The sequence below is a fragment of the Lucilia cuprina genome, chromosome 3 (genome assembly GCF_022045245.1).
Source record: "Lucilia cuprina isolate Lc7/37 chromosome 3, ASM2204524v1, whole genome shotgun sequence".
Lineage (NCBI taxonomy): Eukaryota > Metazoa > Arthropoda > Insecta > Diptera > Calliphoridae > Lucilia > Lucilia cuprina.
In genome coordinates this window covers 61,929,684-61,947,847 of record NC_060951.1, presented here as the reverse complement: position 1 = coordinate 61,947,847, position 18,164 = coordinate 61,929,684, and the positions used below count along the sequence as shown (strand labels likewise).

At 26.9% G+C, this 18,164-nt stretch overlaps 2 protein-coding genes across 3 annotated transcripts in view; one reads left to right on the top strand and one right to left on the bottom strand.

Annotated features, from left to right (window-relative positions):
- LOC111675316 (E3 ubiquitin-protein ligase highwire) overlaps positions 1–18,164 on the bottom strand; it is a 73,909-nt gene that overhangs the window by 42,951 nt on the left and 12,794 nt on the right. The window lies entirely within an intron of this gene.
- On the top strand, positions 1,407–18,005 carry LOC111675319. 2 transcript variants are annotated; one of them, XM_046946171.1, is made up of 7 exons: positions 1,407–1,790; positions 10,095–10,441; positions 13,203–13,412; positions 13,922–14,089; positions 15,467–15,626; positions 17,010–17,141; positions 17,208–18,005. In XM_046946171.1, the coding sequence occupies exons 2-7, from the start codon at positions 10,181–10,183 to the stop codon at positions 17,723–17,725; spliced, it is 1,449 nt and encodes a 482-aa protein (XP_046802127.1). In that variant the 5' UTR covers positions 1,407–1,790; positions 10,095–10,180; the 3' UTR covers positions 17,726–18,005. The 2 variants fall into 2 exon arrangements, with proteins under 2 accessions (XP_046802127.1, XP_046802128.1); XM_046946172.1 differs by lacking the exons at positions 1,407–1,790; positions 13,922–14,089.

Below are 18,164 nucleotides of genomic sequence, written 5' to 3'. Positions count from 1 at the left end.
ATTTATGAAAAGTCTATTTCGGAAATAGTTTTAGATTTTTTTTTTAATATTGAATTTTGATTTTTCATTACTTTTTGTGATTGCGTCCGAACAGTCAAGTAGAATCGAAAAAACTCCCTTTTGACCGGACCACTTCACTCGTCAGAGGTGGTATTGCATAGTATTAGATCCAACCTGTAGCAGTGAGAAATATCATAGTATCATTAGATCCACATATCTCACCAGAGTTTCTCAAGAAAACGTGTTCTTTAACGGATAAATTACGGTAATTTGCAGAGAAGATGTAAGACCATTTCTTCCTTTTCCCTCTCTTTGCAACTGAGACAGTGTACGTTAAAGGGTACCGCAAGCCGACTTGTATGTATGCCTAACACCCAGTGTTCTGTTATTACTGCTCATTATATACCATCTACTATGGTTTAAAAGTAGTCTTCTGCGTTTCTCATTGAAGGAGGGCCACTATATCTTTACCCCTTTCCATATAATCTGAGGATGCTACTCTTGGTAAAACCTATCGAGGTTGCTACTAGAACGGCGTTGAAGATATCAAGAGCATATCCCGTTCTGACTGTTCATTTACATATATAATAGTTCTCATGCACAGAGACCCAAACAAGGGTAATGTCAGACAGGCGACCAAGCCATGATAGATCTTTCTTGCATTGACTAACTAATAAGGAAGTTGTAAGTATAAGAATTTAATGAAGAACTGCCGCTTGACTACCGACAAAAATTCCTACATTAGCTTGAATATTGACCTCATTTAGTACCCTACAAGATGACATTATGACGAATATTTCAGCCTAAAAGACACTACAGTTGTTGGCAAGAGAGGGCGGCGCAACTTTGATTTTTATTTACAAAATTGATTTTATGCGTTTCTTTCTTACAGAGAATCTACTTTTTGACTTTGTTAGGATACAATAGTCGTTACAACATTACAACTTTGACGAAAAAAAGTCGATAGATATTTCTTGTTATTTATTAATGTTTATATATATATATTTTGAACAATTATTGGTTTCTTAGTTCTAAAAGTAGCAAACAATTATATTATTCTTTTAGGGTTTAATAAAATATTTACAAATTTATTAAAGCAATCCCATTATAGTTGGTCCTTAGCCCCCTAGAAACCAGTTTAGTGTTAGCACCATTTTCTCTAAGGGATTTTTTTCTTCTACAGTAATAATTTAAAGACTGGAGCTTTTTCTATAATGCTAAATTAGCAACACTTAGTTATACAAAGCTTTTATATAGTAGATCTAAATATGTAGATGTAGTGGGCAGTCTAAAACCCCCCTTTAAACGTCACACACACACACATGCAAACATAAAAGCAGATACAATCTGCGCGCTAACAGCGAACACAAACGATTACGACGGCAACAAGTACAACTAACAACAAGCACTAAACAAGTGATCAGTGTAGATTTAGACGTTTGCAAACGATCATTTATAGAACTGTAAAAAAAACCCGAACAATTTTGTCAAATGCAAAATACGGCGTTTAAAAAAAAAAGATCTAACAAATAAACGGAATAGCGAAAGAAAAAAACATTTCGGAAAACATTTAAGTAGTAATTAAAACAAAATATTACAAAACGACAAGATTCTAACTGTGTCGGTGCTTTTGACTTACAGACAAACTGTCTAAATAATAACAAATCAATGCGAATGTGAATGCCAACAACAAGATACGTTTAGGAAAAAAAATTAAACATCCACGCTTTTGCAAAAAAAAAAAAAAAACACAAAATAGCGAAAAAAAATTTATTATAATAATTTGGCATGTGAGTGTGCTGGTGTGTAAATAATTTATTTATATTGTTTGCTATTTTTGTTAAAAATATTTTACTAATTTAAATAAATTATAAAAATAAATAAAAAAATCATTAGGAAGTTTTCCTATATTTAAGCTTTTCTTAAGCCAAAAAAGAAATAAATAAAATTTGCATTTGTGTTAAATTTTCGAAATGTTCAAATTGCTGCTACTACGCGTCTACGTAATCGCCTAATTGTGTTTATGATCTCTGTGCCGTGTTAATAATCGCATTTAAATGTCAAATGTCTTTTTTTTCTAATTAATAGAAAATAAAAGTTTTCTATATTTTTCTATGCTTTTAAGTTAAAACTCAACTACGTAATGAGCTTGTAAATTTTTTTAAAAATTAAATTTTTAATTAAAAATTATATATTAAAAAATGCAGCAGCAGCGGCAAATGTTTACAACAATTTGTCATTGGTTTTAATTATGCATATGAATTTTATACATAAATATGTCTGAGTATGCGTGTGAATTATTGTATATTTAAATAAATTGCAAATTAAATATGTTTTTTTTTTTTTGCGCTGTTCCAACCAATATACAAATATATAATCTGGAGTGTTTATTTCAGAGTATTTGTAGAAATAAAATAAAAAAGTAAAAAACTTAATAAAAATATCTGTTAATGCTTTCTTTTCAAGTGCAACCAAAAAAACGCAAATAAAAACCTTATAGGAAATTTATTTCATAACAAGAACGTAAATAAAAAAATAAAATAATTAATTAAGAAAGTCATCTAAATATGGGCCGATAATAAAATATTGCTATATATGAAAGTGCTATTTCTATATATAAAAGTTATAATCGATTTATATTGCTTTAAGGAAGTGGATCTTATATGGGATTGAGTTTCGTTTAGATTTATGTTGAACAAACTTTTTAAGAACTTAAAGCTTAAGTGATTTTCGTAACAGGATCTTATATAGAAATTAGGACCAATTTTTTGGGCGACAAATAGTTTAATTTTAACCCCTAATACAATAGAAGATCATTCTAGATTTTAATTAAAAATAACAATTATCAGTTAGAATGCAGATCACCGAATGGACTCAAAATGAGCAATTCGAAAACGATTAACATGGACGTAGTATCAATATTCCTACGAGTTACAAACACATTTGAACCCTTCCGTTCCGTGGTAGTGTAAATAAATGAAAATTTTCGAATGTTAAAAAAACACATGTAAAATCGAGCAAATTCTAAAAAAATCTGTACCAAGTTCTTTAACGTATACATATATACAGTAATTCCTTATTAGATTATAAGACGATCTAGATCTAGTTTTAATATTAAAAATGGACAAAATCGATCGATCTAATTTATCTTTAACCTAACAAAATTTCATAAAGATCGGTCCATAACTAAACCTGGAGAAGAGAGAAGGTTGATTAACAAAATGCATTATCGATAGATGTTATCAAGTTAGAGGTAGGGTTCTATAAATCGACTTTCGAATCAAGTTTTTGTCGAAAAAAATTCCAAAAAAGTCGATAACTCGACTATCGTCGAAAAGGCGGAAAGTCGAAAAAAAATGAAAAAAGTCGAAAAGTTGAAATAAGTCAAATAGTCGAAAAGTCGGAAAAGTCGAAAATTCGAATATAGTAGAAAAAAGTAAAAAATAGTCAAAAATTTTAAAAAAAGTAGAAAAAAGTCTAAAATAGCCGGAAAACTAGTCGAAAAGTCCAAAAAGTCGAAAATTAGAAAAAAGTCGGAAAGTGGGAAAAAGTCAAAAAGTTGACTATTTATAAAATACTTAAAGTCGAAAAGTCTAAAAGTCGACTTTTAATTAAATGAAAAAAATCGAAAAATAGAACACTAGTTAGGTGTCGAAACCAGAAAAGTAACTTAATACAAAATGTTTCTTGTAGGATTTTGAAAATCTCTAACTAACCTATCGATTTATATTTTAATTTCTTAAGATAGAAATAGTTTTAAAAATAATCATCGATCTAAGATATCGAAGTGCTTTACGTTAACACTTGCCATGTTATACTTATTTCACGATGATACTTTGTCAACCACAGGGTGAGCTAATTAGACTCAACACTGTTCCAATGTGATTTTTAAACACCGGTGGTAATTTTGGTACATACACGTTGCTCGAGTATATGAGCTGAGTTGCCATAGAGGTATTCGGTAGATTGAAACACGATCAAATTATTTTAAGCAAACATTCAACAGACCAGAGGTTCTGATTGCACCTTTTTCTCCCGATTGCAATAACATCAATATGATGGGGAGATGTTCCAAAGAACTAGTTCTCAAAGAACACTTTGGAAGTACTTTAACATCATGGTTTCGCAGAACGAATAAAGCCGACAACACTAGATCCAAAGTTGCTGTTTAGCTTTCTGAAATCAAATTAATTTAGAATAAATTTAAAGGGCAAAAATAAATACTTCATAAGCTTCATCATTATTGAGACGATCATCAAATGATTCCTCGAAATACTTGCGGCTATAACCTTTTGAGTATTAGGACTGCAGTTTTCGTTAATATTTGAATTGAAAGAGAGAGAAATTCTCGGATTACTTTCATTAAAATCATATTCGTATAGAACTAAAGAGAGAAATTCTCGGATTACTTTCATTACATAACCGATAATGAAAAATAGCGTTAATGGCTAAATCCATTACTTTCCAACTGCTAAGCTCAACATTTATTTATTAAGTTTTATTTTTTGAATTATAATTTTATATATATATATAATTTGTTTATATTCAAATAGCTTATATTTAGAGTATGACACTGAAGATGTTAGGGAGATTAATTTAATCTTTGAATATAGTGAATTTTTTTTAGTAATTTATAAAAAAAATATTTTTAATTTTACAATGAAAATGTAATGTTTTTATTAAACTATATAAATAAAGAAGAAGTATAAATGGAATTTAACCATTAAAAGAAAAAAGTTAGCAGCAACGGGTTCAGCAAGTTTCTAATAAATCTTTTTATACAATAGTATTTTTTTTTTCTAATAAAAGTTTTAATTAAAAGATAAATATACTTTAAAATACAATTAAAGAAAATGGCAATAAGTGTGAAAGAATATTCAGATACAATATTTAATTCTATATTAAATTCTAAACCATTCATATGCAAAATAACTTATGGCAAATTTAGTAATAAATACTTTTTACGACATACAGACGTATAACTACTTAGTTGACTGCTGCTGACTGGTATAAGTAGGCAAAGTAAGTAAGCTTTCATATAACTAAAGCTGAAGTATCTGTATCCGATTCCGTCTAGTGTTTGTATGTCTGTCCATCTAGTATGCATATAAGCATATACATATGATTTGTTTTTTATTTTTGCAATTATTACTGACTGCCATTTAAGGGGCGGAATTTACTGATTCTCGTAATACTGGCACCAGTAACCAACCATCCAGCCAGCCAGCCATACATATATCCATTCATCAGTAGTAATAAATATTTTTGTTACGAGAGTATGTTAAAAGTAAATAAATCTTTTTTCTTATTACTTTATATTTGTTTATTCATTATTTATTTTGATTTTCAACAATATTTTCCATTATTATATTTGTTTGTAGTTTTATCTGCCGTTTAACTAACAAACTTGACCTTACTACCAGTTTAAACTAGAGTTTACTTTTCATCAGTTTTTTTTTCTTTTCATATTTTCTGCTATTTTTACAAATAAACACGCAGAGAGTAAGCTCTTTCTGTCTGTCTGTCTTTCGTACATTAATTGATCAAATAAAAATGTCATTGAAGTCGATCATCATGTTGGGTGTCTTTTAATTGTGATTGTTGTTGTTGTTGTCCGGAAAAGGGGATACAACAACAACAATATAAAAAAACTAAGAATAAAAATCAGTTTTGAAATCAAAACCAATTATTAGTCGTACTATTATGAATCCAAGTTTAATTATAATAAACCAAACCCAATATCAATAAAAACATGTTGATATTAGGGTTCTTTAAATCGATTTTCGAATAATCGAGTTTTTGCCGAAAATAATCAAAGTCGAATATTTTATTCAAAAAGTCAAAAAAAAAGTCGGAAAGTGTCGAAAAAAAGTCGGAAAAAAGTCGGAAAAAGTCGAAGTTCGAAAAATCGGAAAAAGTCGAAAAGTAGGAAAAAGTCAAAAATATTAAAAAATAGTCGAAAGTCGAAAAAAGTCATAAAAACCTCAAAAAAACCTTTTTATCCTTTGATCCTTTTGACTCCTATTGACTCAAAGACAAACATTTTGAAAAAAAAAAACAAAAACTCCAAAATAGTCGGAAAAACTCGAAAATAGTCGAAAAGTCGGAAAAAGTCAAAAATGTCGGAAAAAGTCGAAAAACGTCGGAAAAATTCGAAAAGTAGAAGAAAGTCGACTATTTATAGAAAATATAAAAGTCTTATAGTCGACTTTTAATTAAATGGAAAAAGTCGACTTTTCATAAAATGCAAAAAGACGAAAAGTCGACTTTTAACTCGCTCGCCAAATATTGACTCCAGGACAAAAATTTTGAGAAAAGTCAAAAACTCCAAAATAGTCAGAAAAACTCGAAAAAAGTCGAAAAAAGTCGAAAGGTCGGAAAAATTCAAGTAAGTCGGAAAAGTTTTAAAAATGTCGAAGAGTAGAAAAAAGTCGAAAAATCGACTTTTCATAAAATGCAAAAAGGCGAAAAGTCGACTTTTAACTCGCTCGCCAAATATTGACTCCAGGACAAAAATACTGAGAAAAAAGTCAAAAACTCCAAAAAAGTCGGAAAAACTCGAACACAGTCGAAAATAGTTGAAAAGTCGTAAAAAGTCAAAAGGTCGAAAAGTCGGAAAAATTCGAAAAACTTCGGAAATGTTCGCAAAGTAGAAAAAAATCGACTATTTATAGAATACTAAAAGTCGAAAAGTCTCAAATTCGATTTTTAATTAAATGAAAAATGTCGAAAAATCGACTTTTCATAAAATGCCAACATTCAAAAAGTCGACTTTTATGTAAATACAAAAAGTCGGAAAGTTGACTTTTCATTCCAACTATAGAACCCTAGTTGATATTTACTCGATCAAATCAAAAAGCATTATGTTTAATAAAATATTAAAAATGAGCCATTATTTATTTTGAGTTTTTTTTTTTTTGTAATATCAGCAAAAAAGAGTTTTTTCCACTGAGACTAGAGCTTCTTAGTAATTAAATAAATATTTGAATAATGAAGAAAAAATATTTATAAAATTTTTGCTGAATTATTAAAAAATTATTTAATGTGAAATAGCCAAGTATTTTTTATTTATTTATAGCTGACATATGCAAACTATTATTTGAATAATACACTGACGATATTTTTAATTATCACAAAACACTTAACAAAATTTTAGGAAAAAGGCTTAGCCAGCAACAAATTTAGTTATGGAAAATTAATCTTCATCAATTTTCTATTTGAGTTATAAAATCTATATCGATTTGGCCAGCAACAAAGTTAGTTATGGAAAGTTAATCGTTATCAATTTTCTATTTGAGTTATAAATTCTAGATCGATTTTCTATGATCTTAAGAAATACGATCGGATTTCTATGTAAAGAAAATCAAGATCACATTTCTATAAAAAGAAGAAATTTATTAATTTTAAGGTCGATCTTGTTATATTTTTTATAAACTTTTTTTGATCTAAAGAAATCTTGATTAATATTTTATGTAAAGATATAATCTTGTCCAATTATCCACTAAAACAAGATCATGATCAGTTTTCTTAACAAATATTTATTCTTAACAAATATTTATTCTATCTAAGATATCTTAGTCATTATTCTATTAAAAGAGATAGTCTTGTCCTATTATCCACTAAAACAAGATCATGATCAGTTTTCTTTTTTAAAGAGATTTTCTATGATCTTAACAAATACTTATTCTATTAAACAATCTTGATCAGTAACGAAAAAAACAATATTACTATTCTATTAAAAGAAGATATTAACTAATTTTAAAGTCGATCTTGTTATATATTCTATAATTTTTTTGTCTAAAGAAATTTTGATCAAGATTCTATATAAAGAGATAATCTTGTCCAATTATCCACTAAAAAGAAGATCTTGATTGGGATTCTTTTTTAAAGAGATCCTGAGAGGTTTTTTTTTTGAAAATTTGAGAATGATCCTGAACTGTTGTCCATTTAAAGAAGCTCTCGATCAATATTATGTAGAGAAGCTTTAGATCAATAAATACCAATAAATACGATCTTGATCTAAGCAGATTTCTTCATCATTATTCTTTTAAGAGATTTTGATTAAATTTTCAATATAAAGAAATCATGGCCAATTATCCACTTAAAAGAAGATTTTTCTTTATTAAAGCAGATCTTGAGCAGTTTTCTTGGAAATTTGAGGATGATAATTGAAAGAAACTTTTAACCTATTTATTACTTACAAAAGATCTTTTAATAATTACAAAAGATCTTTAAATAAGATCTTGATCTGAGCAGATTTCTTGATTATTATTTTATTAAGAGAATATATAAAATGTTTAATTAAAAGATATCTTGTCAAAGTATCGTCTAAAAATAACATCATGATCAGTTTCCTTTTCTAATTTAATAAGATGATATTCTATTTAAAGAAGCTTTTGATCGATTTTATATTTACAGAAAATCTTTAAATCTTTAAGACCTTTAAATAAGATCTTGATCTTGATCTGAACAGATTTCTTGATTATTGTATTCTATTAGGATATCTTGATTAAATTGTCAGTATATTAAAATGTGGCCAATTTTAAGAAGATCTTAAGCAGTTGTCTTAGAAATTTTGAGGATCAATCGATCTCGATCATTTTTCCGATTAAATAAGATCAATACCCATAATCTATTTAAAGAAGCTTTTGATCTGTTTTCTATTTACGAAAGATCGTTAAATAAGATCTTTAAATATTTACAAAAGATCTTTAAATGAAGACCTTTAAATAAGATTTCTTGATCATTCTATTCTATTTAGAGATGTTGATTAAATTTTCAATAAAAAGAAAACTTGGCCAATTATCCAATTAAAAGAAAATCTAAGATCAGTTTTCTTTTTTTAAGAGATCTTGAGCAGTTTTCTTGGAAATTTGAGGCTGATATTTAACTGTTGAACTGTTGCCGATTTAATAAGATCATGACCTATATTCTAAGAAAGCTTTTGATCAATTTTATATTTTCAGAAAATCTTGTAAAATTTGTTATTTAAAAATTTTATGTTTAAAGAGATCTTGAAGAAGAAGAAAGAATATCTTCACTTATTTACATTTTTAAGGAGATCTCGAGCGATTTTCTTGATAATTATTTTATTTATAGACAATCTTGTTTAATTTTATTTTAATATCTTGGTTAGTTATATATTTTAGGAAAATCCTGAGCAGATTTTTTGATCATTATTCTATTTAAAGAGAATATTGTTAATATTCTTTTAAAATTTTCCCTTTTTTTAAAGATCGTGATCAAATAGTTTATGATCAATATATAGCGAAACTCTTCATAAATTTTCTATTAAATTGGTTTTTCAATACATTCCTATTAAAGATTTATAAAAAAAGGTTTGCAATTTTTTTACTCCTTTTTTTTATAAAATTTACATTATGAATAATAAAATTATATCATAAGTAAAAAGGTAATTTTTCATTCCTAGAAATTCTAATTGTAATTTGATCTAAAATTTTCTTTTTACAAAGAAGAAAAAAATATTTTTAAATAAGTTCATTATTTGTCACAAAAATGTATTAAGCGGAAAGCAGTAAAAATGATTCATAAACAATAGTTAAAAAAATATATAAATTATTCTTACTCCACATATGTACAACATACATACATACACATTCTTATCAAAAAATTAGATAAAGTATTCATAATAAACCACAGCTCGCTCCTACATGAACACAAAACGAATAAAGGAAAAACCTCAACTGATAAGATAAACAAACATCTGTTTAAACGTTAAGATATGAAAATAATAATAGGGAAAGGGGGAATGGCACTGTGACAAATGAAATTTATTTCAGTAAAAACATATACACAAGTAACTAGACTAATAATTATTTCAAAACTCGGAGATATGAAATTATAAAAGTAATTGTATAAATTTCCAAATGTAGGCGAATGAACGATCGCATATGTAGTATTAACCGCAATCGTTTTTTTCTTTCTTTTTCATTTAACTGTCAGTCTAAATGTCAACGTTTGTGCTAAAAGAGAAAACTTATTTTATTTAAATAAAATAAACCTTAACTTAATTAAAATATTTATTAAAAAAAAAAAGAATTTTATTGAATTAAAAAATATTTAACCATTTACAGTGACACTCATAGTTTTATATAAATTGTTTTTGTTATTATAAAATGTAAAGAAAAAAATATCACATGGATTGTTTAAATAATGCAAAATGCCAACAACGATAAAACATACCAACAACAACAACAACGTTAAGTTAACAACGATATGGCATTCAAATATTTCTTCCATACTTGGTGCCGTAATTCTAATATTATTATGGCAAGGATGTCATCATCATCATGTAGCTGCAGCATCAGCAGCCGCCGCCAAAAATGGTTATTATGGTAATCAGGAGGATCTACAAGAAGTCAATGTAACCTGCATACCATTTGATACACAATTTACATGTGATTGTCACAATGTTGAGAGGGTAAGTGTAAAATAAAGTTGAAAAATATGAAAGAGAAACTCGTTCCAACAGAACAGGAAACAAATCGAAAATTTTTCTTTAAAAGATCACCAGATCGCCAAATTCTTAAAATTTTAAAAGCAATGCAATCAGTTTGAAGATAAATAATAATATTGATCGTGATTTTTCTTTAAAAGATCACCGGATCGCCGACTGCTTAAAACTTTAAAAACATTTAATTTGTATTAATTGTATTGAAAAGTTGGATTAACTAAAAATCTAATCAGTTTTTAGAAAAATCAGGATTGATCGTGATCTTCGTTTAAAAGATCACCTGGACGCCGATTGCTTAAAACTTTAAAAACATTTGAATTATATAAATAACATTTAAAACTTGGATTAAATTATTAACATTTAAAACTTGTTTAACTTAAAAATGTAATAAGTTTTGAGGAAAATCAGGATTGATCGTGATTTTTCTTTAAAAGATCACCAGACCGCCGACTGCTTAAAACTTTAAAAACATTTGATTTATATAAATAACATTTAAAACTTGGATTAACTTAAATTCTAATCAGTTTTGAGAAAAATCAGGATTGATCGTGATTTTCCTTTAAATGATCACCTGATCGCCGACTGCATAAAACTTTAAAATCATTTAATTTGTATTAATTGCATTTAAAACTTGAATTAACTAAAAATCTAATCAGTTTTGAGAAAAATAATAATATTGATCGTAATTTTCCTTTAAAAGATCACCTCGCCGACTGCTTAAAACTGTAAAAGCATTTAATTTATATAAATAACATTTTAAACTTGAATTAACTAAAAATCTAATCAGTTTTGAGAAAAATAATAATATTAATCGTAATTTTCCTTTAAAAGATTACTTCGCCGACTGCTTAAAACTGTAAAAGCATTTAATTTATATAAATAACATTTTAAACTTGAATTAACTTAAATTCTAATCAGTTTTGAGAAAAATCACTACTGATCGTGATTTCATAATAAATTTGAACACTTTACTACTAAAAGATCAGCTCGATCATGTATTTTATTGGAAGAAAATATTAAAAGTTTTTTTTTATACAAAAAGAGATCAGAAATTATTTTCTGTTTACATAAGATCGAGATCTATTTACAGAAAATTTAAAAAAAAATTCTATTAAAAGGAAGTTTAAATAAATTGTTATATTAATTTAAAATAAATTTAGATTAGTTTTTTAGTTAAAAAGGGCTTTAATAATAATTTTTATTGAGAAAAGATCATGTTCAATTGTCTTTTAAAACAAGGCCGTGATCAATTTTCTATTTGTGGAAGATATTGATCAATTTTCTTTTGCAACAAAAGTTTGATCAAAACATTCTTAAGCAATTTAATATTAAAATGTGATCTTCAACAATATCCGATCAGTTTCAGTTAAAGAAAAATCTCGATCGTTTTTCTGTTGAATAAGGTCTTGATCCATAAAGTAGTTAAAGTAAATCTTAAGCAATTTTCGATTTAAAGAAGATTTTAATACATTTTTCAATTTTCTAGATATTGATCCTTATTAAATTTAAAGAATGTCCTGAAGATCAATATTCTATTTTAATTGTCATGAATATAAAAGTGCTTACAGTAACTCAAAATCTAATTTAAATAACAAAAATGTTTCCGATCGACTTAAACTTAAGAAAGATTATAATTCGTTTAAAGAAAATCATGATCAATTTTTTTTTTTTGAAAAACTATCTTATCAAACAAATTTCTATTTAAGGATGATCTTAATTAAAATTCTATCTGTTTCCATTTTAAAAAGATGTGATAATGATCAACATACTCCATAAAGATGTTCTTAAACCATTTTCTATTTAAGATCATCAAATTGATAAATTTTCTATTCAGATCATGATCAATATTATATTTAAAGAAGTTCGCGAAAAAATCCTATTAAAAGATCATGATTTTTTCTTATTTAAAGGAGATTTTAATAAATTTTGGAAATTCTAAAAAAGAGATCTTGTTGAACATTCTATTTAATTAATTTTATATTTTCTTTATCAGATTTTTAAAAAATCGTGATCAAAGTGATCTTGATCAACATTGATTTGATTGTCATCAATTTTCTATTAAAACAAGATCAATATTTTGTTAAAATAAGATCTTGATCAATAATAAATTTAATACAAATTTTGATTTAATGATTTAAATGATTTAAAAGAATATTTTTATCAGTTTTTCATGAAAATTATGTTTTGATCAGTTTCTATTAAGATCATGATCAAAGTGATCTTGAAAATTTGAATTTTTTTTTCAATTTTTCAAGAAGACTGTGATCTTTGAAAATTTTGGTCAGTTTTTTAAGAACATTGTGATCTTGATGAATATTTTATTTAAAAAAAATTATGATAAATTTTCCCCAAAAGAAAGATTTTCATTAATACTCTTTTTAAAAGAGATCTTGGTCAATCTTCTTCTTGATCCAATAATCTAGTTAAAGAATAATTTTATCAGTTTTCTATTAAGAGAAGATTTTGATCAGTTATTTTTAAAGATCGTGATCAAAAAGAACTTGATCAATAACTTGTTTAAACAAAATAACTTATATTTTAAAGATCGTGTTGAAAAAGATCTTGTTCAAAAAGTGCTTTAAAGAAAATAATGATAAATTTTCTATTAAAAGAAATTTCGAGTAAATTTCTATTTGAACAAAATGGTGAAAAATTATCTGTATTTTCAAAAACAATTAAATTTTTTTTGTAAAATATTTAAATTATATTTTTTTTAATTTCTTTTCAGCACTTATTTCTACCCCACCTAATTGGTTCAGCATTTCAAATGGAAATACGCAATTGTAAATCTCTAACCATTAATTCGAATGCTTTAGAAGAAACTCAGGGTTTGCGTAAAATTACTTTTAAAAATGTTGAAAATTTAGTATTGAATAAATATGCTTTATCGTTTCCACTCTATAGCAGTAGTACACCATTGATAATAGCTTTCGAAAAGGTAAGTTGTAAAAGAATTTTAAAAATATTAAAAATTCTTAAAGAATTACAAACACAGGAAGTATTTAAAATTTCTGTTATTTAAATTTTTAAAAATTTATTAAGAAAGATTTAGAACATGTTTGTTGTAGAGCAAGTGATGTCAAATAGACTTTAAGTAAAAACTTTTATTATGCTTTAATGATGCAACTGCAGTTGCTATTATAACCCCCCCCCCCCCAAAATCCTCTCTGGTACTGCCAGGAATGCCAGCAACAAGTGTTAATTAAGTGCAAGTTTTTCTAGATATTTTTTTAAGAAATTATAAAAAAAAATATATGAAAATATTGACTCAATTAAAACGTCATACAAATGTTTGCTTTCATTATGTAGAAAAAACGAGGGCGTAAAGTTAATTTTTTATTTATGACCAAACTTTTAATTGAATTACTTGATTTGTAGAAAATTTTATATTGTTGCAAATTTACTGTATATATATAAGTCATATTTGTTATTGTTTCTCTATTCCAGGTTAAAGTTAAACTTATAGATTCACATGCCATTAATGGTCAAATCGAAGAAATCACATTTGTTGACAGTTCTATTGAGACCATAAATCCATTTGGTTTTACCATATTGAAATCGAATGCTTTGCTGCTTAAAATGGAAAATGTACAAATAAATAGAATTGAATCACAGGTAAAATTATTATTTTATTGTGATTATTATGCAATACATTGAGTATGTATACAGTTGGTGGCGAAGAAAAAGGCCGAGTTAAAGAAAATAAGAAAAAAGTTGTGTAAATATTATGCAGTATGTACATGCAGGAATGTCGAGAGTTTTAACGTGAGCACCTGCCTTGACGGCCTTATCTCACGGTGGTCTTTTTCATCCTCTGGGTAGACTTGAGAACGGTCTACCATCGCCCCTTTGTTCTTGAATAAAGGACTCAGGTGGCAATTTTTGTACATTGGCTTTGCACAAGTACTTTGCTGGAGTACTAGATCTATCTAATCTCTTGACCATTGTATGGTCTCTGTTGATTCGGCAACAGCACCTAGAGACGTAACCGGTGGACCAAAGTACGATCCATCAATAAGCCTGTGCTAATTCTGATATGAACAGAGTATACTCTGAACATATCTGGACAACGAAGGAAAATTCATTGGTATCATATGTATATTATACCTTTCATCCATCATCATTCAACCCAGCACACATTTCATTCATACGACACATTCATAAGAGAAAAACATACGGCACATTCATTAGGTAGACAGGTGGGTTAAGGCCCGCCGATCCTCACATTCATCCTGTACCATATAACATTAATAACAACTCATATCCAAAGCTTAGTCCCACAGTCACTCCTCTGTGAAGGTATCTGTTGTTTTCGGCAACAGCACGAAATATTGACATTAACCGCCACTTACTCTCCCCACACTTACTCAACCACAGCCACTACGTGGATCCCGAAGGAACCTCAACCAACTGACCTGCCAGTAAATAGTCCTGCGGGCAACTGGTCACCCGTAGTACCATATTATGCGGTGCTCTGGTCTGACCTAACACCAAGGCAAAGGTCTCGCCAAGGTAATATGCCCCCGGGGGGAACTATGTACATACAGTTGTCAAATCAGTACCAAACATATAAAACCTACACGACATTATGAAATCAACAGAAAACTATAATGTGTCACCAAAATAACAAAGCTATGTTGTCAAACAGAAAGTTGCATTGTCTTATAGGTAACGATACGTTGTCGAAATTACAATGAGGTATTACCGTAATGACACAAAGCCTTATCGAAATTATAACAACAATGTGTTATTCCAATAACAACAATTCGTTATTGTCAAAATTACAACGGTGGTTGTCAAAATGATAACTGGGTGCTTTTAAAATTGTATATGTATCCATTGTATAAATGTAAAAAAACCTGGTAAGCTTACATTTTGACAACGAATTGTTCAAATTAAAATACTTTTCCTTCCTAGTCACCAACTGTAGTAACCTACACCCACGTTATTATTTTATTAAATATATATTTTTTTATTTTACTTTTTTTACAGGCTTTCAAAAAGTTTGTGGTGGAAAAGATTGATTTACAAAATTGTGTCTTTTTATCAAATGTGCCATCGAAAGCTTTCTACGATGTGGAAGTTTCACATTTATTACTATTAAATAATCTTAGATTTAAAGAAGTCCATTCAAGGGCATTTTCATTTAAATGTAAGTAAATTTATAGCATTCGATTAATTTTCTATTTAAAAGATCTTAGTTCTATTTCAAAAAAATAAGTGAAAATTTTCTATTGAAATTTTTCAATTTTCTATATAACTAAAATTAGATCAATTTTATATTTAAGAAGATCGTGATCAGTTTTTTTATTAAAAAAAATATACTGATCGTGGTTATGTTAAATAAGATGGTAAATCGTAATTGTCTATTCTGTCTATTTAAAAAATTTTTGCTCATAGATAGAAAGACTTTTATCCAAAAAGAAGATGTTAACCGATCTTCCTCATCAATTTTCTATTAAAATATATTTTTTTTGAAAAAGGAAGATATTGATCAATTTCCTGTTCTAGATCGATCTTCTTTATCAATTTCCTATTGAAATAAATGATCGTGATCCGATCCTGAAAAGAATATTATATTAAATGGAAAACTCGATTAATTTTCTATTAAAAAAAGAGGATATGTACAAATTTACTAATTAAAGACGATCTCTATAAATTTTCTATATAATAAATTCTTTATCATTCTTGACTTCCTATGTATTTACAAAATATTTTAATTAATGTTCTATTAATAGATCTTGACAAATTCTGGTAAAAATGTGACAAATTCTTTATTTAAATCTGATCTTGATCAGTTTTACTATCAGCCCTCTTTGTCAATATATTTTCTGCTTAAAGAAGTTATGAATCAGTTTTCTATTAAAAAAATATATTGAAATATAAAAAAGATCATGATTTACTTAACAATACAACAGACGCGATCAATTTGTAGATCAATTTTTTAAAGGATTTTAATTAATATCATATTGAAAAAGAAGATCTTAATCAATTTTCTATAACAATTGATCTATTGATTGATCTTGATCTATTTTTTAATTAAAAAAAAGTGATCTTCTTTTACGAAAAATCTTCATCTTTTTTTAATTAAAAAACGTCGAATTTTCTCTTGAAGAAATGATCTTCATCTGCAAATTTCAATAAGATTTGATCAATTTTTTATTAAAATAGATCTTGATTAATTTAACAATACAACAGGCGCGATCAATTTTCTATTTAAAAAAGTTTCTGATCAATTTTTTAAGGTTCAACTTTTAAGCAATTTTATATTGAAAAAGAAAATCTTGATCAATTTTCTATTAAAATTGACAAATTTTTATAAAAAAAGATCTATATAAATAAATCTATTTTTTATTGAAAAAAATTATCTCTATCTGAAAATTGTTTAATAATTTTCTATAACAAGATTTTATATAAAGGTTGTGGTAAAAAATACGATCGACTTCACATATATCTAGAAAATATTGATAATTTTTAAAGAAAACTTTAATCAAACTTACAAACAAAATATTTTTAATCTTTAATACATTTCCAGTGATCTCCAAATTAATTATAGCCAATAATTATTTCGAAAGTGTGGATGCCGAATGGCTGGAGGTTTATATTAAAGAGAGCTCAATTATTAGAGATAATTACTTTGGCAATACAAGTCAAATAGCTTTTAAGGGTAAGATACATTTACCAGCAACTACTTTTAATAAAATTTAACAAAATATATATCTCTCTTCCACAGGCATTATGGTCCATCGTGACTATGTCGGTAGTGAAAAGTTAGAGTTGCGTTTTAGCAACAATACCATACATTTTCCTCATAACGTGCAACCGCTCGATTTTAATGAGAAATTTGCATTAAACCTCAAACAATTAAACTATGATAATTCCTATTCGTGTCATGAAATCGATTATGAACAAAAGCCACCCAAAGCTAAAGAGAAATTCTTTCAAAATTTTAAAGATTTTATATATTTTAAACAAAATCATAACACTAAATCTCATGATGAGTATAGAGTTTTAAGTAAAATTATTGATACGGATTGTCAGCAGCATTCGTATTGGTTGTATATTATAATCGGTGTTGTAAGTTTAATAATTGTTATAGCCATTATCGTTATTGTAGTATGTTTATATATGGCTAAGAAACGTAAAGCTAAAAGAAAAATGGATATTATACAACCAGAACCAAGAACCTATAAGGAAACACAGATAGTTTATCAAATCGAGAATGCGGGACTATTGAAGACTGACTTTTAATTACAAATTAAATAGTAACAGAAATATAGAAATAACACCTTTTACTCCTCAATAAAGATGCTAGAGAACACCGAAATTCCACCAAATATTTTATTTAAAAAAAATGATAAGAAACACAAATGTATTGTATTAGTTGTAAAATGTATGAAAGCCAAATTATTTTGTTTTTAATTGTTAAAAAAATATATATAAATTTATAATAATACCTACCTATAGTTTTTATTATTATTTTTATTTATATATAAATATGTTATATAAAATTATTTAATATCATGTGTAAATAAAATAAGTTGTATATTAATAAAATAAATTAAACTTTTTAAACTAAACTTCATATAATATGGTCCTTCGAACCTTAAAGCTTAAGTGTTTTTTTTATAACAGTTTTTTAAATTTAATTTACCACTAAAGTGAGAAGATCATTATGCGTTTGTGCTGA

Bases quoted from the DNA above. Each gene is read 5' to 3' on its own strand.
- LOC111675319 (XM_046946171.1), top strand. From the start codon at position 10,181: ATGCCAACAACGATAAAACATACCAACAACAACAACAACGTTAAGTTA. The intron at 14,090-15,466 runs GTAAAATTATTA...CTTTTTTTACAG, and splicing joins TAAATAGAATTGAATCACAG to GCTTTCAAAAAGTTTGTGGT. The intron at 15,627-17,009 runs GTAAGTAAATTT...ATACATTTCCAG, and splicing joins AAGGGCATTTTCATTTAAAT to TGATCTCCAAATTAATTATA.